The sequence below is a fragment of the Cheilinus undulatus genome, linkage group 7, assembly GCF_018320785.1.
Source record: "Cheilinus undulatus linkage group 7, ASM1832078v1, whole genome shotgun sequence".
Classification (NCBI taxonomy): domain Eukaryota; kingdom Metazoa; phylum Chordata; class Actinopteri; order Labriformes; family Labridae; genus Cheilinus; species Cheilinus undulatus.
Genome location: NC_054871.1, coordinates 9777955 through 9801115, shown reverse-complemented (window position 1 = coordinate 9801115; position 23161 = coordinate 9777955). Strand labels below are relative to the sequence as shown.

Genomic DNA, 23161 nt, shown 5'->3' with positions numbered 1-23161 from the left:
GGTAGAGGGTAAAATGAATGCGGCAAAATATAGGAAAATCAGTGGAGGAAAATCTTATCCAGTCTGCAAGAGAACTGTAGCTTGGAAGAAGATTTATTTTCCAGCAGGACAATTTATGCTCTGTACTGGCAGAGGCAAAGCCCAGACCACTATGCAGTAGAGAACAGACTGACTTGAAGGGGGTTAATATTTATTCAGTCACTTATTTCTTAATTAATTGGCATTAATTTAAAGAAATCTGTTTTTACTTTGACATTAAAGAAGTTTTCAAATTATTTTAACTATGATTGATTTATAAAATCAATTAAAGGGGTTAAAATCCAAGGGGGTGAATACTTTTCATTATCAACTGTAGATGGTTTCACTTGTATTTCATGTCAAACCCTAACCCTAACCCAGACTGCCTGGCATCCAGTAAAATAAAAATATCAACAATCAACTAAAATAAAAACAAGATTGAGTTTTTCTACTCCCACTGTCACGGCTGTACACATGTGCCTCTGCATTCTCTACAGTGTCCATGTGTAACAGCAAGTGTCAGGTCCAAAAGCTCTGTATGCATAATCTGGCTAATTGTATTTCCTTCCCTGACTAAAGTGTAAACCAAAATTCTGGGCCAAGTATTGATTATTTTTAGGAGTTGTATGCCTATAAGCTTGCCAGTCTGCTTTCAGAAGTGGTAAGTGGTCCATTCTCTGACGAAGGCTTCTGCAGAGTTCAACAGCTGAGCAGACTTGGCGGACTAAAAGTTCTTCAGAACACTGGATTTCAGCAGAGAACTGAAGTGCCACATGATGAATATTCAAACATAACCAGTATGAAGACTGTCCAGATAGAAAAAGGAGATACTCAATGTCAGCGCAAACTGCTGGGTAATGGAGTGAAAAGTCAAGTGATGGCATAGAGAAAGAGAGGGACAGAGGGAGAGGGAAGAATAAAACTCATGTGTGGGAGGAAGTAGAAGAGCTGTGAGCCAGTCATTTAAAAGGCCCTTTAAACCAGTTACACAAAATAGCCAGGGTATATTCATGAAAACAGCGGTCAGGGTTCAAACCTGCAAAAACCCAATTCACTCAGCTCTGCTTAAGGTCAAAAGACCAATGTTTGAAATACGTATTCATGTACAAACCCACACTTACAAAAAAATTGGAACGTTTTATAAGCTGTGAGTAAAAAATGTTAAAATTAATATATCTTTTTGGGAGAAAGACACACATTGTCTTAATCTGATGCCTGAAACACATTCCAAAACAGTTGTGACAGAGCATGTTTACGCCTGTGTTACATCACCTTCCTTCTAAACTATGTAAGCATCCTGGGACTAACGACACAAACTGATAATGGAATTCTTTCCCATTTTCCTTGATGTGCATCGTAAGTGGATCAACACTGCTGGGTTTCTGTTGTCATATTTTGTGCTTCATAATGTGCCATACATTTTCACTAGGAGACAGATTTGGACTGTACGCAGGTCAGACTTGTACCTTTACTCCTTCATGTGAAGCCATCCTGTTGTAACTCGTGCAGAAAGTGGCTTGGCATTGTCTTGCTGAATTAAGCAGAGACGTATCTAAACAAGACGTCTGGGTGAAAAGCACATGCTGCTCCAAAACCTGTACATCCCTCTCAGTGCTAACGGCACCTTCTTAGATGTGTAAGAAACCCATGCCATTGGCACTTATACACCCCCACACCATCACAGATGCCGACTTTTGATTTTTGTGCTGATTACAATCTGGATGGTGTCTTTCCTTCTGAACTTGGAGGACATGGCCACTCAAAGACCAACTGAATATCAAACTTTAACACCAGAGGCTTTCAGGAGAAGCAACCTCAGCTCAGACAGAACTGAGTCAACAGTTAGAAGGAAAACTCAGTGAATGAAAGGTCTGAGAGTATTAAAAAGTAAAGTCTCTGTCCTGTCGCTGGTGGAATAAATGCAGAAGAGACACGGCTGTTTTTGTTGGCTGTGAGTTAAATGACAGAAAAAAACAGGAGAGCTCTTAGGCAGAAGTTCTCAACTTTTGAAGCAGACACACAGTGAATGAAGTCACACCCACAAAAGCAATTCATCACTCTTCACTGACTTTGTGTTGTCTGAAGGTGACACCTTGAAACTTTCATCTGCTTGCAAAAGGAAGAGATGCTTAAAAGCTGTCGTGTGAAGGGGTGCAATTTCAACATGGTGATAAAATGACTCTGAACATCAGAACAAGCAAAATAACCCTTAAAAGGGTGGAAATGGAAATAGAAAATAGCTGCAAAGCATAACTGAGAAATCCTTTGACGTTTTAATTTGGAGGCTTGCAAAGCGATGCTAGGCTGGTTTTCATCTCTCTCAGGTTAAAAGATGATCTTACCAGGAGATTTATGAAGAAATTGTACATTTAAAAACACTTCACTGCTAGATGTTTGATGCAGGGTTCGTACAACTTTGCAAAGGCTAAGTTCAGGTATTTTAAAGCTTTTCCAGCAACTGACAGCAAATGTAATTTGTGTATTTATACAAAAATATATACTAAAAATTAACTTTAATAACTTTACTTAATTGTCATGTTAAAAAAAAAAAAATTATTCAATAATTGATAAAAATTGTTTTGAAATGGCCGTCTATGGAAGGATGACAGATTATGAGACAACAAAATAGTCATGTGCCACATGTGTCACCTGTAAGTAGACCTCACATCCTATTTAAACCAATCAATAAATCTTTATTTGTATAGCTCCAATCAATAAATCTTTATTTATATAGCTCCAATCAATAAATCTTTATTTGTATAGCTCCAATCAATAAATCTTTATTTGTATAGCTCCAGTTCATAACCAGTGTTATGTCAAGACACTTTACATAGAGGGCAGGTCTGGACTGTTTATATAGACCTGACATTAATCCACCATGAGCTCAGCATCAAACAACATTGAGCAAAGTTACAATGGGAAAGAGAAACTTCCTTTTAGCAGGCAGAAATCTCCAGCAGAAACCAGATTAGTGCCTAACTTCCATCAGCTAAGGCTGTATTTTTGTTGTTATGGGATAGAGGGAGATGCAGGAATAGGGAAGCCAGAAATATTCAAGTTAAGAAGAGGGAGATGCAGAAAGACAGAAGAAGGAGATGCAGGAAGAGAGGAGAGGGAGATGTGGGGAGAGAGAAGAGGGAGATGCAGAAAGACAGAAGAGGGAGATGCAGACAGACAAGAGTGAGATACAGGCAAAGAGAGAAGAGGGAGATGCAGGAAGAGAGTAGAAAGAGATGTAAAAAGAAAGAAGAAGACAAAAGAAAGAAGAGGACGATTTAGTAACTGAAAAGAGGGAGGATGCAGAGAAAACAGGAAGATGATGAAAAAAGAGGGAGACATACAAATAGAGGACAGTGAGATACAGAAAGAGAAAAAATGCAAGCATTTTCAGGATTTCGATCATGCGTACAAACTCTGTAGGTGGGGTTGGTTTTCCAAGAAAAGCAAGTAAAAATGTCATATTTAGATAAACCATAAAAGTTTTGGTTTGTTGATAAATTCTGTCCTTTCTGGTAGAAATGAACAGATTGAATAATTAATCTACTCTGCTATGTGCAGAATTATGGTTTAGAAAGAAAAAGAATCGTTTCCTTTAAAGCTACAATATGTAGAATTTCCACACTGAAATGGCTAAATTTGTTAAAAATAATTACTCCAATTAAATACATTTTGTTGGTTGAGTTCTTACAAAAACATCAAAATAAGAGAAATTCTTAATTTTTATAGCGGTGACAGTCAATTTATTTACAGGGCAGTCACCATGACAGGGTCTCAATGATTCAAACCGGTGCTGTGGAAATACCTGCTCAAACATCAAAGACAGCAGAACAGGAACTGCTACTGGAGGCTGCCGCTATGTTGCCGTACCTTATTCCTGTTTTGTGATGCTTTCTTGTGAAGGATCGCGATTATCCTCCACCATTGGCTTTAAGTTCTGCCATCCAAGCCCCTGTTACACTGTGGCTCCACTAGACATTACCAAGCTGCAGAGAGACAAGCTCCTCAGCTCCAGTCACCCCCAGCCTTATATAGAGCTGAGGGCGATTCAACAAAACCTGCACTCCACTGAATGCATTCACTACACAGTACACTAATGTTTACATTTCCTGGATACATTTTACAAAATCGGGGAGAAAAAGCACTAGAAATGGTCATCTTGGTTTGCACTACAGGCAATCCTAGAATGCCTCGCTAATTCTTAGCAGTGCAAAACAGAAAGGACACTTTCAACGGCTCTGCCCTTTCACTGTGAAATTCATCCATGAAAGTAATGTCTAGTAAATTCTCAGTGTGGAGTGCAGTCTTCCATGAAAGAGAAAAAGAAAAGTAAGCAGCAGAGGTGGGTGGAGATGGGCTATGCATCTCGTTGTTTTCTGTTACTGTTTTGATTGAGGGACCGTGCCTTTAAATAAGCACAAATTTTGTATGAATCTCTGAAGAGGAAAATGTACCAGTGGGATCTGTGGTGAAGAGACCTAAACCGGTTTGTTGATTAAAAAATAATGTTTAGTTTTCAGATGCATCAGGGTGGAAATCAATAAATACTGAGGATTTCTTATCTCGGATATATTGCTTCATGCAGACACAAACATTTCACTTGCTCTGAATCATATATACTGTATATAGGTCACTTGGGTGGTTCACTCAAAGCTTCAATACAGATTGCTTAAAATCTCCAGCATACGAATACACCATAGGGTTGATGTTTGTGCACTCCACTCTTCTTTCATGTAAGTTTTCTTGCTTGTCTTTTAAGCCAGAAATCTCAGCATTTTCAGATCTTAAACATACAGTCTGCATGTTGACATCTTTCTTTTTTTATATTTTCTAAAAACAAGCCTTCATATGTACCTAAGGTTCATTCTTCTTCATATACCTCATACACATAATTAAGTGGCAGTCTGGCACACTGAATCCTTCACAATCACCTGACAAATGTATATTATTAATTTGGTGGTCTATTTTAGCTGAAAGATATTTCATCTTCCCTCTGCTCCATCATTTTCAGCTTTGCCCTGCTCCAGGACTGAACTGTTGTCAGCTCACCACCATCCTGGCAAATACCTGCAGGCTCAAACCAGGGATGTTTAAGATGTTATTGCACCAACTTTCATCATTCTGCATGTAGAATATCTGAGCTAGACCTAAACAATGTTGCATGCATAGGGCAGTACTGCAACTGACATTTTAAACCACTGCAAATAAGAAGTACTTGACTGAAATGCAAACTCAAAAACAAACAAAAAAATCTTGTCCTGTAACTTCTTCCTTTTTCTGGCCTCATCTTCCAATGAATAATTCTTAAAGGTGATGAAGACCAGAGGTAAGCTCAAAATCAGGATTTTCTCACCTTCACTTTTATACAGAAACCGTTATTTCAAATGTCAGCTGATCCCAAAGGGCCCCCCTGACTGCTTGGGCCTTTAGGCCTTTATGCTCTGAAGTCTCTTTGAGGAGTGACTAAATTCCAGTGTTTGGGCAAAAGTGAATCCACCCTGGGATTAAAAAAGTGTCTTGGACTGGACTGTCAAAGTTGGATGTTAGAGGGGAATTATTTCACCCTTGAGTTGAAAGCATTCCGGTTATGGAGAGTTGGTGACTTTCAGGGTACTGAAGTTGCTCTGAGTTTTTGAGTCAGAAATCTAAATTCAGGATGACATAACTAACTGGCATCTTAGGGTTTCAAGATTAACTGGCATGCACCACAAGACATGTTCACTGACTCCTACTGTCCCAGAGCCATAGCATCTACAGTCTAAGCTGTTTCAGATTTGTGTTTTCGTTATAATATTAATTCTAAGTTGCTATGCTATAAACCTCATTGAAAAAAAAAAACACAACAACAACAGCAACAAACAAACATGCTTTACTTGGGATGTTAGGAAAAAGAACTACACTACTCACCATCTTACAGTGTCACAGCGACATCTCTGATTGGTAGAGACTGCTGCTGGCTGCTAAATTTCAGCTACTGGCTGCTAATACTGAGGTTAATTGTCATGGAAACAATGGGTGGTAACCATTAAGGTCTGTGCTAATGAAAACTAGCACCGTATATGTCACTAGCCACCAGATAAACAAATAGAAACATCTCATTCTTGGACCTGTGTTTCAATACGCAGATTTTTAACACAAATCTACAACGTGCTCAAATGACTTGGATCCAAACTGATCAACAATGCTACTAAATAACATCTGTACAGAGGTTTCCTGCTGGGAAAAGTGCTTTTGAGTTTACTTATTCTTTAAGTTGTCCTGCCATGTTTGGTACTGCTGGTGGTTTCAATTCTAAAACGACTCAAGTGCACTAATGGCAGGAGGAGGAAAACAAGAAAAGAGAGCACTTCAAGTGGAGTGCTGCCTATAGCTCTACTCCCACAGATCAGAGTGTTTACACCTGCCTGACAGCATCTGAGAGCCAGCCAGAGGCAAGAAAGTCTATCAGAGTGTGTTCTACCACCTTTCTTTAAAGCAAAAATACCCATCTGAACACACCCAGTCATAGTGGCCCCATCAGAAATAATCCTGTACACACTATTAATACATTTATTCAGTCTTTTCTTTTTCTATGAAAAATATTAAATGATTTTCATTTCTTTCTTTTCGCCCACAAAACGTCACATCCGGTTTGCGCTGAGGGGGAAAACTAACCGCTTTCCACAATGCAGAGGAACTGTTGTGTACCCTTTTGCACAAAAGATAAGTTAAAAAAATCCAAATCTGAAGTTTTATATTCTATCAAACCGAAGCACAGACCCGAGGAGAAGAACGTGATCAAGTGATCTGGCGGGAGGATGAGTTTGGTTGCCTGTGGGATCCAAAGTCCAAACATGTGTACGTCTGTAGTCAGCACTTCATTACAGGTATGACAATGTTATATTCACCTTATTTAAACTGTTTTAGATTTGTTTTGTAGTTAACATGAATGTTCAATTACTAGTTTTACGAGAAGTTAACTAACTACTACATTATGCGGGCTACCATGCCTCGTTTCAAAAGCTTATAAGTATACAGCGTAATTAGTGTGAGATGAAGCACAACTCCGACAAAGCCACTTGTAAAAAAAAACTATGTAAGAAAAAAGTCTACACGCACATCCAAGCCTAGGTGGGCAGGTGCTGAGTCGAAAAAGAGACTGACATGATACAGAAAGACATCTCGCACACTGCAGGGCTCCAAAAATATAATTATCTATTGCACCAATGTTGGTGCAATAAATAACATCTTTCTGTTCCAAAAAAAAGTTATGTTCCTTTCAGGGACCGATAGTTTTTGAGGCTGTTGTGTGTGTAAATCCCTGCGTGATATACCGAGTCATCAATGCTGTGCTGCAGGCGAGGGGGAAAGGATTGTTTTCCCCCTCAAAATTCCCCACCCCAATCTATGATGCAACTGTGACGCGACACCGACTGTATCTATTACAAAGAAATAAAGAGAAGAGATATTGAAGAAGACGGTAAGTATGGCCTCTGAATTTGCAAATGCAGAGGACAAGGGAATGTTTTGCACTTGCTCAGCCCTTCGGAGAGAGATAAGGAAATGCACGTGTGATATTTTCGGATGCCGGCAAGAAGATTCAAGTAGTTGAACAGCAATAAATCTCACTAGAGTAGGTAGAGACAGACAGTCACCCAGTGCCAAGCAGCGGACCAATCACAGGGCTTGCAGTATGTGTTGTTTTGATTTGTAATTGCATGTTTGAGAAGATGCACATCAGCTATGTACAAAAGGTTTATAGCTACCTGGACCTATGATGTATGCAATGTCCTAGATTAGTCCTACCAAAAGCTATAAATCAGGCCAAACACCAGCAATCTCTGTCACTTTCTTGCTTGCTTCGTCACTCTAACTGAGCATACGTGCATGTTCAAACTTAGAAGATAAAGGTGTCCTACATGCACTGGAATGGTTCTTATGCCTACTGTGAAATTTTATGCTGGCCGTGCAACTGCCAGGGCCAAAACATTCTTCTCCTCCTACAGTTTTTACGTATGCATATGTAGAACTGAGCAGAACTTTTAGGCATGTTTGGGCCAAATATTAAAGTTGAAATAAGGCGTGTAATGGTGAGTAAGCCCACCTGAGGGCACCACCGGTCACACTCTGGATGTCCTTGCATTTTACAAGGGGCATGGAAAAATAATCTGTTGAAACAATAACAAAGTCAGAATCTTCTGGGAGGATTAAGGAATGGATGTGGCGTAAGCATGGCCTAGGCTACCATCTGGGTGGGTGGCAGGGTTGCTACGAGCTCCTGGTGAAGCTGTGGATATCCTAATGGCCTGGAAACCACTCATCGTCTCAAGGTGTATTACCTTGTTGCAAAGGCCCAGACAAAAGAACTGCCGCTGAGCTTGACCTTGGCAGCCGAGTGACACACGTCAACATTTGTCGAGTTTGACTCTGGCCGCCCTTCCCAACTCAAGCACCCTATATTCCTAAAACTTATGCACAATACTGTATTCTTTTTCAGTTAACAAGAAGATTTACAGCCCTGATATGATGTTTTTCTGCACAGAACTCCCTTTTTCTGTTGAAAATATTGATGAACATCTGTCTCCTCTGTCAAAAAAAACAAAAACAAATACCTCCACTTGAAATGACTGAAAGTCTCCAAACTCTGAATCTAGTAGTTGCTTCTATGGTTTTACTCTCTCTGATACCAGAGGGAGCCTTTTAAAATTAAACGTCCTGAATCAACCTCATGGACAAAGGTGGGATTGATGTTCGTCTCAGGAGTCCTCCAGGATTGTTTGAACACGAGCCGCCGAGGGATTTGTCAGTCTAACGGGAGCTGACAGGGAGAGAATGAACTTTAACACCGACAGGCTGCTTTCCCTTTCATGAGCTTCCAGAGAAAACCCCCTGTACTGCATCCAACCCCTCCACTCGGGGAGAAACACTCACGGTTGTTTGATAAAAATGTACACACGTGGGCAGGAACATGGAGGCGCAGGCTCATCTTAGTCGATGTTACCTTCTCTCTCCTGTCCCTGCTCATTCCTATTTAATCTGTCAAAGTGCTAAGGAAGACAAATGTGTGGAAAAATGCTCATGTTCATGCAGGAGCAGCTACACAAACTTCCTCCAGTGACCTGAGAATGGAGGTCGTCGCCGAGAGCTCGTTGTTTCAGTGATTTCACGCCGTGTTGCTTTCAATCAGCCGCTGTAATGAAAGGTCTCATAACTCTAACGTTAATGGGACCCGAGGACTGTTGAACAGCTGAATGACTTGATTTTGTAACTCTGATTTAGCACCAAAAGTCCAGCACATTGAAGAGTAAATGTGGTGGGGGTGGGCAGGAATGTTTAAGTAAGCCTGGAGCCTAAGATGACATAAAACCCTCATTTGGATCCTAATGAAAAGTTTGATAAACTTTCGCCTGGAGTGTAGCCTAACAGCTTGTCTGTTTAATTATTTACCATTAATCGAGACTGCTGGAGGAACTAGCTCATTACCCAGATTTAACTACAGATCAGGGCTTTTCCTGCAGCGAGGAAGTTTGACACTTTTACAGGCAAGGTGAAAAAGAACATAACGACCTGAAAAAAAACAAAATACTCCCCTTGATTAAGGTTCAGTGCCTCTGACCATCTGACCAACCAGGAGCATGAATAATTCAGCTTTGTGAATAGCTAAGAAAAACGGCATGATTACTGTTAGTGCTGGTAGAGTTTCATTCTGAAATCATTAAATAAAGATAAACTTTGTGTTTACTTTAAGTCACTGATGGGTAAGACAAGCATGGACTTTATAATCATTGTTAAAATTGGAGAAAGAGAGCCTCAAAGACATAAAACAGAGGGATCTGAAGGGGTGTGTAAACTCTGGATTTCCAGCACAAGACTGAGGGGTCAGTCTGAGTTAGATTGGCTGGACAGATATTTGATTTCCTGTCAGCCCTCTAAAACGTAACCTGAGTTCACTCAAGATTTCAGAGCTAATAAAACCTCTATTCAGGCTGTCAAACATTTCTTTGCTGAATTCCAATAAATCAGTGAATATTAATAGTTCATTTACTCTGCATTTAAAAACATTTTTAATCCACTCAAAGTATGCGAAGCAATTTTAACCAGGGTCTCGATCTGGGAAACAAATCGGTGCATAAAGGATGGATTTTATGATGATGACATTTTGATCAAACATTTAGGCCGGAGTATCCTTCGCCTGGGCTCTGGCCAATTGTGAATCCTCAGATACAGGAGCAATAATGCAGATTCTGTCCTGCCTGGGGGACAGTGGACCAGCTCTTTACCCCTGCAGGGCTCCTTGAGGGAGCACCAGAATTTGCTCACCCAGTCTACAAATGTTTTGTGGTCTTGAAGGGCTTATGATCGCGTCCCTCAGGGTACTGAGGGAATAAGGGGCCCTGTGGTCATTGCAGCAAACCTTCAGGTCCCTGTATGACCACAAAGTGAGAGCTGTGTTCGCCTTCTCAGCACAAAGCTGGACACATTCCCAGTTCATGCTGGCCTCCACCAAGGCTGCTTCTCATCTGTTACTCTGTGATTATCATTGACAGGATCTCCAGGCACAACCAGGAGAGGAGGGTTTCCAGTTCAGGAACCCCAAAATTCAGTCTCTACTTTTCACAGATTATGTGGTTCAGTTGGCTTCCTCAGCTGGGGACCTCCAGCAGGCATTGGGTTGGATTTCAGCTGAGTGCTCCTCCAAGCCCGAGGCCATGGTTCTCATCGATCTGAGTCTGTGCCTCAGGTGTAGGAGTTCAAGTATCTCAGGATCTCATTCAGAAGTGAGGGTAAAAGGGAGCATGAGATTGACAGGTGGATTGGTGAGCTGAGCTGAAAGGCAAAGCTTTCGATTGACCGGTCATTCTACCTCCCAACCCTCACCTATGGTTATGAACTCTGGGCATTGACTGAAAGAACAAGACGGGGAAACAATCAGTCAAAATTAGTTTTTGTTTGCAGGGTGGCTGGGCTCAGCCTTAGAGATAGGGCGAGGAGTTCAGACATCCAGAGGGAACTACGAGGAAAGCTGCTGTTTCTTTGTATTAAAAGGATCCAGTTGAGGTGATTCGGGCATCTTATCAAGACACCTTTAGGGTGCCTCCCTTTGGAGGTCTTCTTGGCACAACCAGCTGGGAGGAGACCTTGGGGAAGACCAGGAATGCGCTGGATGGATTATATACCCTGTCTAGTCTGGGAGCACCTCAGGACCCCCCAGAAGGAATTGAAAATTGTCACTGGGGATGCCTGGGCTGACTTCCTCCACCTGCTGACCCAGGTGACCCAGCCCCGGATAAGCAGAAGAAGACACCAGTGTGGTCTGAACCAATAAGAGCAAGGGGACAGCTTCTAAGTGCTTGTTTTTGTCAAACTCAGTATTTATGTACTGTATTATGAGGGTTTTCGAGTACAATATGTTACCAAAGATGTGTAAGATCCAAAGAAGCCCATGAAATCCAAGAAATTAGACACAAAATAACTTGGCCAAAAGCAAACGGGTAACCTCAGAACACAGATACTTGTGCAAAAGATGCAAAAAGTTGTGACCCCTCCTTGTCAAAAGCTCAAATAAAAAGACATAAAGTGTGCTGATGGCTTACCTTGCTCTCTGTGTGGTTCAGTTCGGTCGTCTTGACAGTGGCGTCCAGATCCGTCACTCCTCTGTTGGAATTTAACTCCTCTGCTGCTGGCACCTGGACCGTCTCCTCTGCGTCGATGTCTGTCTCTTCAGTGACTGACGCCGTTTTTTCTGCTCCTGTTAGCTCTCGAGCTGAGCCGAGGAAAGTGCACACACATACAGGTGGTGGATAAGCACGCACGCCTTCACGCACACATGTAGGCATGAGCATGTACGCACGCACACATGGGCGGACAAACATGGAGGCACTCGAGTAAGAAAAATATCCATCAAGGCATCAAATATAGTGTAAAATTCTAAGTTTAAATACAGTTCACACTTTGTATGTGGTGCAGCTCTACAATGGTATGCCTCTTTAGTAGATAAACATTGAAATTAGCCCCATGTTACAATAAAAACAGCTTCAATACTTCATAAAAGTAAAGGACTTTGTTTAATGGGATTTTCCTTTTGAGTTTTTCAAGTCTTCTCATTTCTGCTAATGCATATTTAATGAGACAAATTTGACTAAACTGGATAGACATTCTTTTCAAAGAAGCAGATATAATTGGCTGAGCAGCAGTGCCAGTCTATAACACCCAATCAGTGAAGACAACAAAGCTGTCCCCTGCACTTTTTAAAAAGGCAGTTTTGGTCCCCTGCAGTTTTTACCATCCAAAAACAATGTTACGCTATTTTACATGGAGACAGGTTGAACACTAGGACCAAGTGGAAAACGGCTGCTCAAGCTGAAGCCTGTTTCCCTTTAGACCGCCCACTTGCCCACAAGCTCATCGATTGGTTCTGCTGTTTCTTGCTAACGTGTGATTGGCTGTCCCCGCTGTCTCTCCATCTGGTTGTAAACAGTGCCTGGACTATAGCACATGAGCACACCGGTGTTTAGCTAGTTGGCCATGAGTCCACGTTCATCTGCCACTGTAAGTTGTTAACATGTTGGGCATTTGTTCTGCCTGGGTCACGTCAGCTAGACGGATTTTAATATTATATTGTATTTATTATTATTAGTAGTAGTAGTAGTAATAGTATTACTTGTATTTTTTTTTAAATATTCTATTATTTAACTTTATGATAAACGTATGTATTGCAATTTATATGTTCATATCATGTAATTGTTTTATTCTTGTAAAGTGTCTTTGAGTTTTATTGAAAGAGCTGACAAATAAAATATTATTATTATTATTACTGTAGAGCCTCAACAACACAGAGATTTTAAAAAAGCGTATATTTAAAGCCAAAGAGATACACTTTTTGATTTTTTTTCATGTATTATTTGTGTTTTGAAAGGCAGCCACTGTTTAAAATCACTAACAATGAAAGTTTGTGGGAAAAAATAAAATAAAACCTTGGATTATAAATGTGATTTTATACATTCATATTGTTTGTGAATAAATTAGACATAATAATTGAAAAACTGAGTTTTTTCTTCAGACTATACCATCAAAATTAATGATTGTTGCATCCCAAATTGTCCCACTGTTCATATGTCATCCATCAATATATTTTTGTCAGGTGACAGATAATAGAAATCCAGAAGAAGATACAGGAGGAGGTAGAGCAAGAGAGGCTGGAGGAGATGGAGGAGGTAGAGGAGGAGATGGAGGAAGGGTGCTTTCCCAAATGATTTGCTTTGCCATGCCTTGCAAGTCATTGGCAAACAACAATCTAGTATCCTAATATTGATTATGTAGCATTACTTCAGGTAGACCACAGAGTAAAGCACTGGCTAATCGCACTCATGCTGTCATATCTAAATTGCTCTAGCCTAACTATGCTTTGCTGCTCCCTTTTCAACCTTCCTCCACCCCAGCTCCTCCTTTACTCTGCTTGACTTAATCAATGTCATATTGTAGTCATTAATGCCTGCTTTGATCTGGGTTTTTTGCTGCTTCAATCCCTGCCTCAGGCTTTTCTTGTAGGCACAGGAAAGGCAGGAAGGTGTTCTGTTGATGCTTTCCATGTAGGCTCCTGGGGGGGCAGAGGGATCCCAGAACAGTGTTTCTTTATAACTGAAAATCATGTGTGTTCATTAAAAAGTAGTCCTGACTGGATAAAAGTTTACTCAATGCATCATGGATCTTTTGTTTTTGAAAAAGAATACAAAAATAATTATAGTAGCAAAGTGTGGTGTTGTCTGACAAGGGCTACTGATGACGTAAGAGGAACATAAAGGGTTGTCCTGTTGTCCTGATTTCGCCATGACTTCTTGTAACTCCCTGCCAACCAACCAACCTTCAGTTGTACAGTGGGTACAAATGAATTCCAAATAGGACTGAGCCTCACATCATGTCCTAAATGATCTGACAGCACATGAGCGCTGCAGTGCAAAGCAGCTCAATTTTTGTCCCTTGTCACTCCGTTCCTATCTTCCTCTTTGTCACTTGTGATGAAATCGGCGTAGAATGGGTAGATACCAAGGCACAAGGTCGGACAGGACTGTTCCCTTGATTTTCCTTCACTTTCCTCGCTCTGCAGGGCTTCTTAGCTTGTTTTACAAACTGGAGATGGCTGTGGATTGATGATATCCACATTCCTGTTTACAAAAAAATATTGCACTTTGACCTGTGTCAAATGTACAGTGCTTAACAAATTTATTAGACCACCAACCAAAGTAAGGTTTATGCCACAGCTGCTCTAAATTAAGAGCGTTGGTAACTACCAAAATAATTTTTTTTTTGTTTCTGCAATGGTCAATACACCAATATGTCAAAGCTCTTTAACCCAAATGATATTTTTAATGCTAAAATATAATTATTATTGTTAACCATGAATTTTCACATTTACTGATTTACAAAAAAACTGAAAAATAGTAAAGCACATTATGATTTCTTGATTAATATGTCAAATTATAGTTATTTACTTGCATTCCTGAACAGAAAAATGAGTTTTAGTGCTTGAATGTTATGCTTGATTCATTTCTGACTTCTCAAGCCCAGTGAGCCGGCTCAAATTTGGGTGAATTCAGTTTGAAATCCCTCATTCCTGTTCAAAATGGTAAAACATGGAAATGAAATAGTCTGCATTAAAGCACTTTATGATGCTGGATGGTCTCTGAGACAAATATGACAGGGGGTCTAATAAATTTCTTAAGCACTGCAGACCAAATTATTTAGCTCAAAGTTGTCAAAGGCTCGTCAATACAACGCACCATGTCTGTTTCTCTACTTTAACATAAAAGTGCTTGATTTGTTTTTTACTAGGGAAAACAGAAACTCATAGGGCAGATAATTAGATATTTAACTGATCAGGTGTGGACCGGAGCATGCAATGTGATGCAATGTGAAGTCTAGAACAAGGTGTAGGCTGGCGACACATTATATGGTGTGATTTTGAGCCTAATTCAAGGCTTGTCAAAACCTGTTATTTGTCCAGATAAACCTGTTAAATATCAAACACGTTTGATACCTACAATCCTAGATCAAGTTCTCACCAAAAAAATATTTGCAATAGACACTGATGGCAAGCAGGAAGTGTCACTAACTGGATGTTGCTGGCAACATGTGTGCTGAGCCAGCTGAGGACACTGGTAAGCTTCCATATGTCTTTCTGTTTCTTTTTGCTGTTTGTTTTTTAAGTCATATCTGATCCGACTACTTTCTATGAGATCTTGCATCTGTGGAATCACAACTGTGAAATCTTTACAACAAACAGCAGGTGTTTGGTCTCACAGTCTGGCTGAATCATCAGGCGTGTACGTTTGGAGGATTACGATGTTATAAATTGATCGGAACCCTTGTTCTGTCTGCGGTCACCTCTGCTTTAAAGGTTTGTTTAACTGTGAGAATCCTTTAGTGTGTAGTCGGCTTAAGTCCACAACAACTTGAGTAATTCTTTTCTAACTCTCCTGTAGAAGTTTTCAGTGCTTCATCGTCCTCTCCTTCAACCTCTCGCCTCCATTCTCCACCCCACCTCTGCCTCTTTGTCAATTTAAACACCCCCTTTTTTCCTCAGTGCACCCGACCATTAGGAGCTGTCCTCCCCTCCACTTTAACTCCATCTCTAAAAATCTTCAACTTCCTTTCTGCCAGCTCTACCCTCACCTTTCTCTCCATTACAACTCCTTTGTCCTCCTCATCATCCTCCTTTTTATCCGGCGATCAGCCGTCACCTTTCCTTTTCCTCTCAGACTTCACCTTGGCTCTGTCCTTACCTGTATTCTTTGGCAAAAGTTTAAGTTTTTATAGACTAAATGGAGAGAAAATAACGATGCAGTAGTGCTTATCATTGTGTTGCATTGTATGCTGACACATTCTGCACACAAACGGTAAAAAAAGCTAATTTTTAGCATTAGATTTTGAGGAATCAGCACAAGAGCCATGAGGGGAACACTGTTCAAAACAGTGAATCATAAAAAACGTGACTTCCTGGCTAGGACTGTCCCTTTAGAACAGCTTGAACTTTAATGCAAATATTTCTTTTTATCACTTGTATCAATAATAGACAAATGTCATCCACTGATTTTTTGGATTACTGATGTTTTTCTTTGTGTTCTTTTGTTTCCTCACTCTGATGCCATTACAGATTTGTGGCAACCCCACACGCTGTGAATATTGTTTTTGTCTCATAGCGTAGCGGTCTGCCTGTTGACATTTTTTTTGCTATTCACCAGACTTTAAACAGTGCCACACTATGTTCTGTTTTAATTTTCATTTATGTAACTTCCTCAGTAAAGTTGTTTCTGTTTCATAGCTTTTTGATTTCTCTGTCTTTCCACTTTCTTTTCTGTTTCTCTGCCATTTTTCTTCACTTTTTTGTTGCAAGCTAAACACACTGTCAAATTTTCAGCTGACAGATTACAGTTTTTCACATTTCTTTGGCATCAACTCTTGAATCACTCCATCCTATTCTCTAAACTGCAAACACAAAAGCCCATTTTCAAATTACATTCACAAAACCTCTGATTCCTCAAACAATCACAACCAAACAATTTCATCTGTGCTCTGAATCAAACATTGTTTCCTGCAGTGACAAGTAAAATACTCTGAGCAGCCATTACAGACCACATCAGGAAATGGAAAACACTGTGAACATGGATCACCCCAGAAAAGAAAAACCTGAAACTTATTAGAAATCAAGTTAAAGGCCCTGTAAAGTGATAATAAATCTATATGTAGGTTTGTTGTATGATAGGCCACTGTGTTATGAACCCCAAGGTCAAATTTCAGTCAGATAAAACATCTCTAAATCTATAAAATAAAGCTTCAAAATCATAAAAAATAAGGCAGTCTGCTCCAGAATGGTGTGGGCATGCCAGTTGCATGAGCTGAAGCCACGCCCACTCAGGAGAAATATGATCCTCTCTGATTTAAAAATGCTACAATCTGAATGGAGGAAAGCACTGATGGTATTAGCCTGCTCCTTGACCTTACGGTGACCTGAATCACAGCGCAGCTGCCTGGCTCTGTGCCAGAGAAGAGACAAAGTCTTTTTTCTGGCTCAAATCTCTGTTATGATGCTTTTAAAGATCACAGGCCACTGTGGCTGATAGCTTTGGCAAATTTACCTCACAATGAACAAAAACAGCATTTAACTGACTGTGAACTTTCAATAAAGGGAGCGACACCACCTGACAACAAACAATCATTGTGGCTTAAGGGGGCGGGGTAACGCCCCTTTGTGGGCTGGTGACATCACCAGCCCACATATTTGCCCCGCCCAAATTAAACCTAGCCAGTGTTTTTAATTTGAAAATGTTTTAATTAGTAATTGAATATAAAAAATCTAAATGTACCACCAGTAACCAGCACATGACCTTACTATGGCTCTATGAACCAAACAGCCAAAACAGGCTGAAGAATACGTTGCATCACAAAATAGTGCCAAACACTGAGGCTTTACTGCACTGTCATGCTGTCGTGCTGGTTAAGCTTTCTTCAGGGTAACTTCAGCACTCTTTCCTTAAAACCCTTTAAAACCTATTGTTACCAAATGAGATACAGCAATAATTCGTTTTGCATATAAAACCAGAGGAGTAACAGAGTTGCACCTTTTATTGTTTTTGCATGGTCTTCTGCAAACATAAGTATGCTCAAAAGTATCTAGCACACTTAGAGATTTGATTGCACCACAGTAAATAGTTTAATTTTTATAAAAATTATGTCTTTTTGCAAACTGAGCCCAATTTTATTATATTTTTGTTTTTGCCACACTTTATAAAGATAAGTGTATTTCAAAAATAGAGTGATTAAAATACTCAAAATATTTTTTTTGTGGTTTGAAATGATGTTGCGCAACTTTTTTACAATCATAATTTTGAGGGATACAGCTATGACATCTTTGTATTTAGAAAAATGTGTAAAGAAAAAAAACGTTTTTCCTTTTTTTAGTGTTTTTTTTTTTGCACTTTTAAGCAGTTTAATTTGTTACTATGGACTTATCACATACATGTAATTAAAATTTGGATTCTAAGGGTTGTATTGATGTATAGCCAATTCAAATACTTAAAAAAAAATGGTACTACAGCATGTAAAATGTAAAGATATGCTCTGGTGGACTTGTTCTATGGTAGGTCATGAAGGGTTAAAAGGGCACTACTTTCACCATGTACCTTATATAGCCTAACTTCAAAAATATTGTAATGCCCCTTTAATTGTTTAGATTGCTACATTAATGCATGCATCTTTGTCTGTGGCTCTTTAATGACTTGTGTTTTTTTCTGTAGTAATCGTATCACATTTGCTCAGTTTGCCATTATTTTCCTTCTGGGCAGGCTTTATTAATGTAATATATTTATTTAAACATTTTCTTATTAATTTATTTGTATTTTTTTATTTCATGTTGCAGCATTTTGTGTAGAAATTCTTACAGGCTACACAAACTTTCTTTTGAGAATAAAACATCACTTGCTTTGTATTTCTTCCTCTTTTCTGCTGACCTCCTGCTGTGCAACCCAGTTCTCCATCCCCTCGTCTCCTCTAAAATTCACTTCTACATTTCATCTTTTCCTGCTCCTCTTGTCCTCCTCGATTCAGAGTTCCTACTCCCTCTAATAGCATCTCTTCTTCTTCCTTCCTATTCACGCATTCTTACAGCCTTCTCTTTCTTTAATCCTCTATCTCCCGCTCTTCTCTCCCTTCTCCTTTCATTGCCGGGATAATTAGTTCTCCAGATAAGCTCATTGGTTGTGTGTGACGGCTCTTGTGTAGCGTAACACACCATGACAGGAAGGGTGTGAGTGGTTGTGTGTATAAGCCTGAATTTATACGTGTGGGGTCCTTTTTCAGGGGGTGTGGATGTACAGTTACAGCGCGTGGGTGATCTCTGGGCTCATCAGCATGTGAATGGGAGCTCGTCTCTGAAGAGCTGGAGGGGGGTCGGTGGAGATAATGTGCCCCAGCCTGGTGCTCTCTGATGGGGACAGGGAGGGTGGCCAGCGTCTGCCTCTGTAATCGCTGGAACGATGGTGTGAAAGAGATCTGTTCCTGGGCTTTTCTGACTGCTGAATCCCCCTGTGTGTGCTCTCAGACCCCCTCAGAGCCACGTGTCCCTGTGCTTCAGCGAAGCCCATCCTGTCCAGGCACGAGGCGATGGATAAAAGTAGCTCAGCCCATTGGTATTGTGTGACCCCCCTTTCTCTTTAGGTCGATTCATCCGTGACATTCACTCCAGCTTTCTGCTCCCCTGCCCGCCATCTTTGGTATAATGCAGGTAGTAGTGTGCATGTGTGTGCGGATCATGTGTGAAGACAGTGTCCATGCTGAAAACAAATGAGTCAGTCACGTGTGAGGATGATGTGTTGTGAAAACTGCAGGTTTAATAATATTGTGGATTTTATTTTTTCAGACTTCCACTCTGGTCTTAAAGATACTTTAATATACACAATATGGACAAAGGTATTTGGCCACACCTGTTAATGATTAAATTCAGGTATTTCAATCAGATCCATTGCCACAAGCAGGCCTGCCCACACGCCTGAAAAACCCAGAGAATGGTCCTCTCCAATTGTGTTTTACTGTTGATAGCACTGCAGGTGTTGGATCAGTAGCATTGGTGCTACAGAATTCTGGCTAACAGCTGAGATTTATATTTCATAGCTCAAAAATGTGTAAAGCTATTATTGGAATCTGATGTTCAACTTACTTATTTGTGCCACTTTTTTTAATCCTCTTTCATCCCTTTATTCCAACCATTGTTGCCACATTCCTTTTTTTAAACCTAGTTTTGCAACTTTTTAACAGCTTTTCACTATTTTCCCTCCAATTTTACCCCTTCTTTTGCCTAACATAACCCATTTTGCACAAATTATTCCATGTTTGGTTACTTTAACACATTTTGTCCCTTTTTCTACCTCTTTCCATGATACTCCCACATATTTTTGCCCATTTCTTTGCCTCTATTAACCCATTTTTGCCACTTCACTACATCGTTTTACCAATTTCCCATGCATTTTTCCCCCTTTTTGCATTTTTATACACTATTATCGCAGATATTATGTCTTTTTTGCCTCTTTTTTGCTTGTTTTCCCACACATTTTCACCCCTTTTGCTTAATAAAACCCATTTTGTGCTTTTTCAGTTTTTGATTCTTTTAACATGTTTGGCAACTTTTTAACAACCACCATTTTGCCTTTCATAACCCATTATTGCAGATATTATCCAATTTTTGCCTCTTCTTACCAATGTGTGCAACTTTTTACCTGCTTTTCACAATTTACCCACCCACTTTTACCCCTTTTTGCCTTACATAACCCATTTTTGCACAAATTCTCGAGTTTTTACCTCTTCTAACATGTTTCTACCTCTTAAAGGGATACTTCAACATTTTGGCAAATTTGCCCATTGCCATAATTCCTATAGTCTTAGTAATAGTTTCGTTTCCTTTAGTTGTCAGTGCAAGCTGTTTCTAGATCTGGGGGGACCGTTAAACCAGCTACATAACGCTATGTTGGCAGACTGAATTTTTGCTTTCCCTCATCAAACTCATCAAATACACAATCCAACAACTCAAGAATGCTCTCGTGGACAAGTTGTGACCTGCACATTCACCACGCTATGAAATAATCACGGAAGATTACGAGACGGAGATGTTTTAAAGCTAAATGCAAAGCCGGAACTACACTCCAGACATGGCTGCTGCACTGTGTCACTCCGCCCAGTGGTCCACTCAAGAAACAGTTCAGAGTATTTGCTTCATGTGTTGTAATGTTACATAATTAGACATGATTATTTCATAGCGTGGTGAATGTGCAGGTCACAACTTGTCCACGAGAGCATTCTTGAGTTGTTGGAGATCTAGAAACAGCTTGCACCGACAACTAAAGAAAACAGACCTATTACTAAGACTATAGGAATTATGGCAATGGGCGAATTTGCCAAAATGTTGAAGTATCCCTTTAACTGCTTCTGTGATCATCCCCTTTTTCTCCCTGTTTTTGCCTTTTATAACCCATTTTTCACAACTTATCCAGTTCTTTCCCTGTTAGCAAGTTTTGCCCCTTGTTAACCACTTCTCCCAATTTTCCAATCCATTTTCACCTCTTATTCGCCTTTTACAGCCCATTTTTGAAGATATTTTTTCCCCCATTTTTGCCTCTTTTGACCCACTTTGCCACTGTTGAACCACTTTTCGTCATGTTCCCAACCACCTCTTCCACACACTTTCAGATTATACCTTCTTGTTGTTTAACAAGCAGTCTATCTTTGACTGTGTTTGGTTGCTTGATGTGAAAACGTATCTGTTATGAGTCTGTTTTTATAAAAATAAGCAAATACTAGGTCTAAAGCTCGATAAGTTTACCCGTTACCAGCTCCTACAGAAGACTGATTGCAAAAAATATAAAACATGTTTTTTTCAGGTGTTGTTACACCATTTCTTCCTGGATTTATCTTGAACATAGCAAAGTAGAGATGTGGTCATCAAAGTAAAAATAATATGAATTTGACTGTTTTTCTTCATATTTTCTCTGATTTTGCATCATTAACATCTGCTGGTATCAGTGTTAATTAAAATATATCAAAAGCATTGTTTTTTTGTTAACAGCTTTTGTAAAAAAAATGTTTTTACCTGCTAGAGTGACTTCAAGCCTTCTTTAATTTTTCCATTGTTACTGAACTCACCTCATGGATCTTCAAGGTTGCAACAGTAACGTTTCCTTTTCAACAACACTGATTAAAATGCATCCCTCCCACACAAACATTCAGCCTGCACTCTGTGGCTCTTCTGTCTAACGTCGCCTTCTCTCTTTGTCAGTGTCAGAATTGAGCAGAGAACACGCTGAAAGCACATGTCAACACTTTTTTCTGATAAAAGGGTAGACACACTAATATCAGGACATTTAACAGCTCCTTAAGAAAAGGGCAGCAGGGCTCTACATTCACACACAATGCAGGCCTGTTTGAATGGTAGCCGACTGTTTAGCAGGCACATGTTGTTCAGGCTGTGTTCGTGTGGGTGTTACCTGTGACAGAGGAGTCGCCGTTCTTTTCGCTGTGGCAGTCCTCCTGGCCGTCTGCGTTCTGCTGCGTGTGCTGCAGACTCAGTTTGTGGCAAACCTCGAACGCCTGGCCGACAGTCCGAACAATACGCATGGCCTGGCTCTGTGTGGTTAAATAGGGAGAGAGACAGAGAGAAAAGCTGTGGTGAGAATCCTAAGACATCATTTGAGCTACACTTTGATTTTAGAATTTGAATCTTGACATTTGAACACAAAATACTTTAATTCTTCATTTTTTGTTAAAAAGTTTGCATATTGACTGCCCTTTACAGGTTGAAACCATCTGCTGAGACACTGATGTCATCTGCAAACAACCCATTGGCCGAATTCAGAATCTGACAGAATCAGACCATGAAATATCCGCCATCATAAACAGCCAAGGCAGTTTGCATCATTGCCTCTCTAGTGTAAAATCCCTCCCCACATGCACAATGACTTGTTGCAGTGCCATGTGCAGTCTGGATGTCTATTTCTCCAGAGACTATTCTGTATCTAGCAGACCTAACAGGGAGAAAAAGCAGTCCAATCATTTGTATAGGTCATAGAGCTGATAGCGTCACAGTCGGTCCTCTGCTGTCAGCTCAGGCTCGGCTGGAGGTGGCTGTCTGTGTTTACTTTCCAAACTCAGTGAAACACAAAACATGATTTCTCTTTCTGACTGCCTTTTTCTCTTTTGTTCTCAGGTGCAGAGCTGAGTGTGTCTGTTATCTGTGCCCCTCTTTCCGCCCCGCTCTGAAAAAGGCCGGTCAAGTGAAAGCAACTTCTGTCTGCTATCAGCCTGCTCTCGTCTGGCTCGACACAGCGGAGAGGTGCAGACGCAGAAAAGATTTCATTTTAAAGCACTGAGGCTGAGCGGCCGAATAGCACTCATCCTCAGCTGAATGAGCAGAACAGACGCCGCACCGAGTAAAAGCATGAACAGAATCAAGACTGCTGAAGGACAAAACGCTTCCCTGTCCTTGTTATCGACTCGGGCCGGAATGAAGCATCAAAGTGTTCAGTCCAGATCACCATCAGAACATTATTTCAAGATTCAGATTAATATCAAACGTGGAATAGAGCATCTGCACGTTTTATCTTTAACGGAAAAAAGAGCTTTTGGCAAC

General features: G+C 40.2%; 1 protein-coding gene across 1 annotated transcript in view; it reads right to left on the bottom strand.

The window, feature by feature from the left end:
- Nucleotides 1-23161, bottom strand: part of LOC121512179 (carboxyl-terminal PDZ ligand of neuronal nitric oxide synthase protein-like) — a 332287-nt gene that overhangs the window by 112940 nt on the left and 196186 nt on the right. The window contains exons 6-7 of the mRNA XM_041791325.1: nt 22020-22158; nt 11589-11758 (exon numbers count right to left, since the gene is read on the bottom strand). Coding sequence (XP_041647259.1) covers nt 11589-11758; nt 22020-22158 — 309 coding nt within the window. The remainder of the gene's footprint in view (nt 1-11588; nt 11759-22019; nt 22159-23161) is intronic.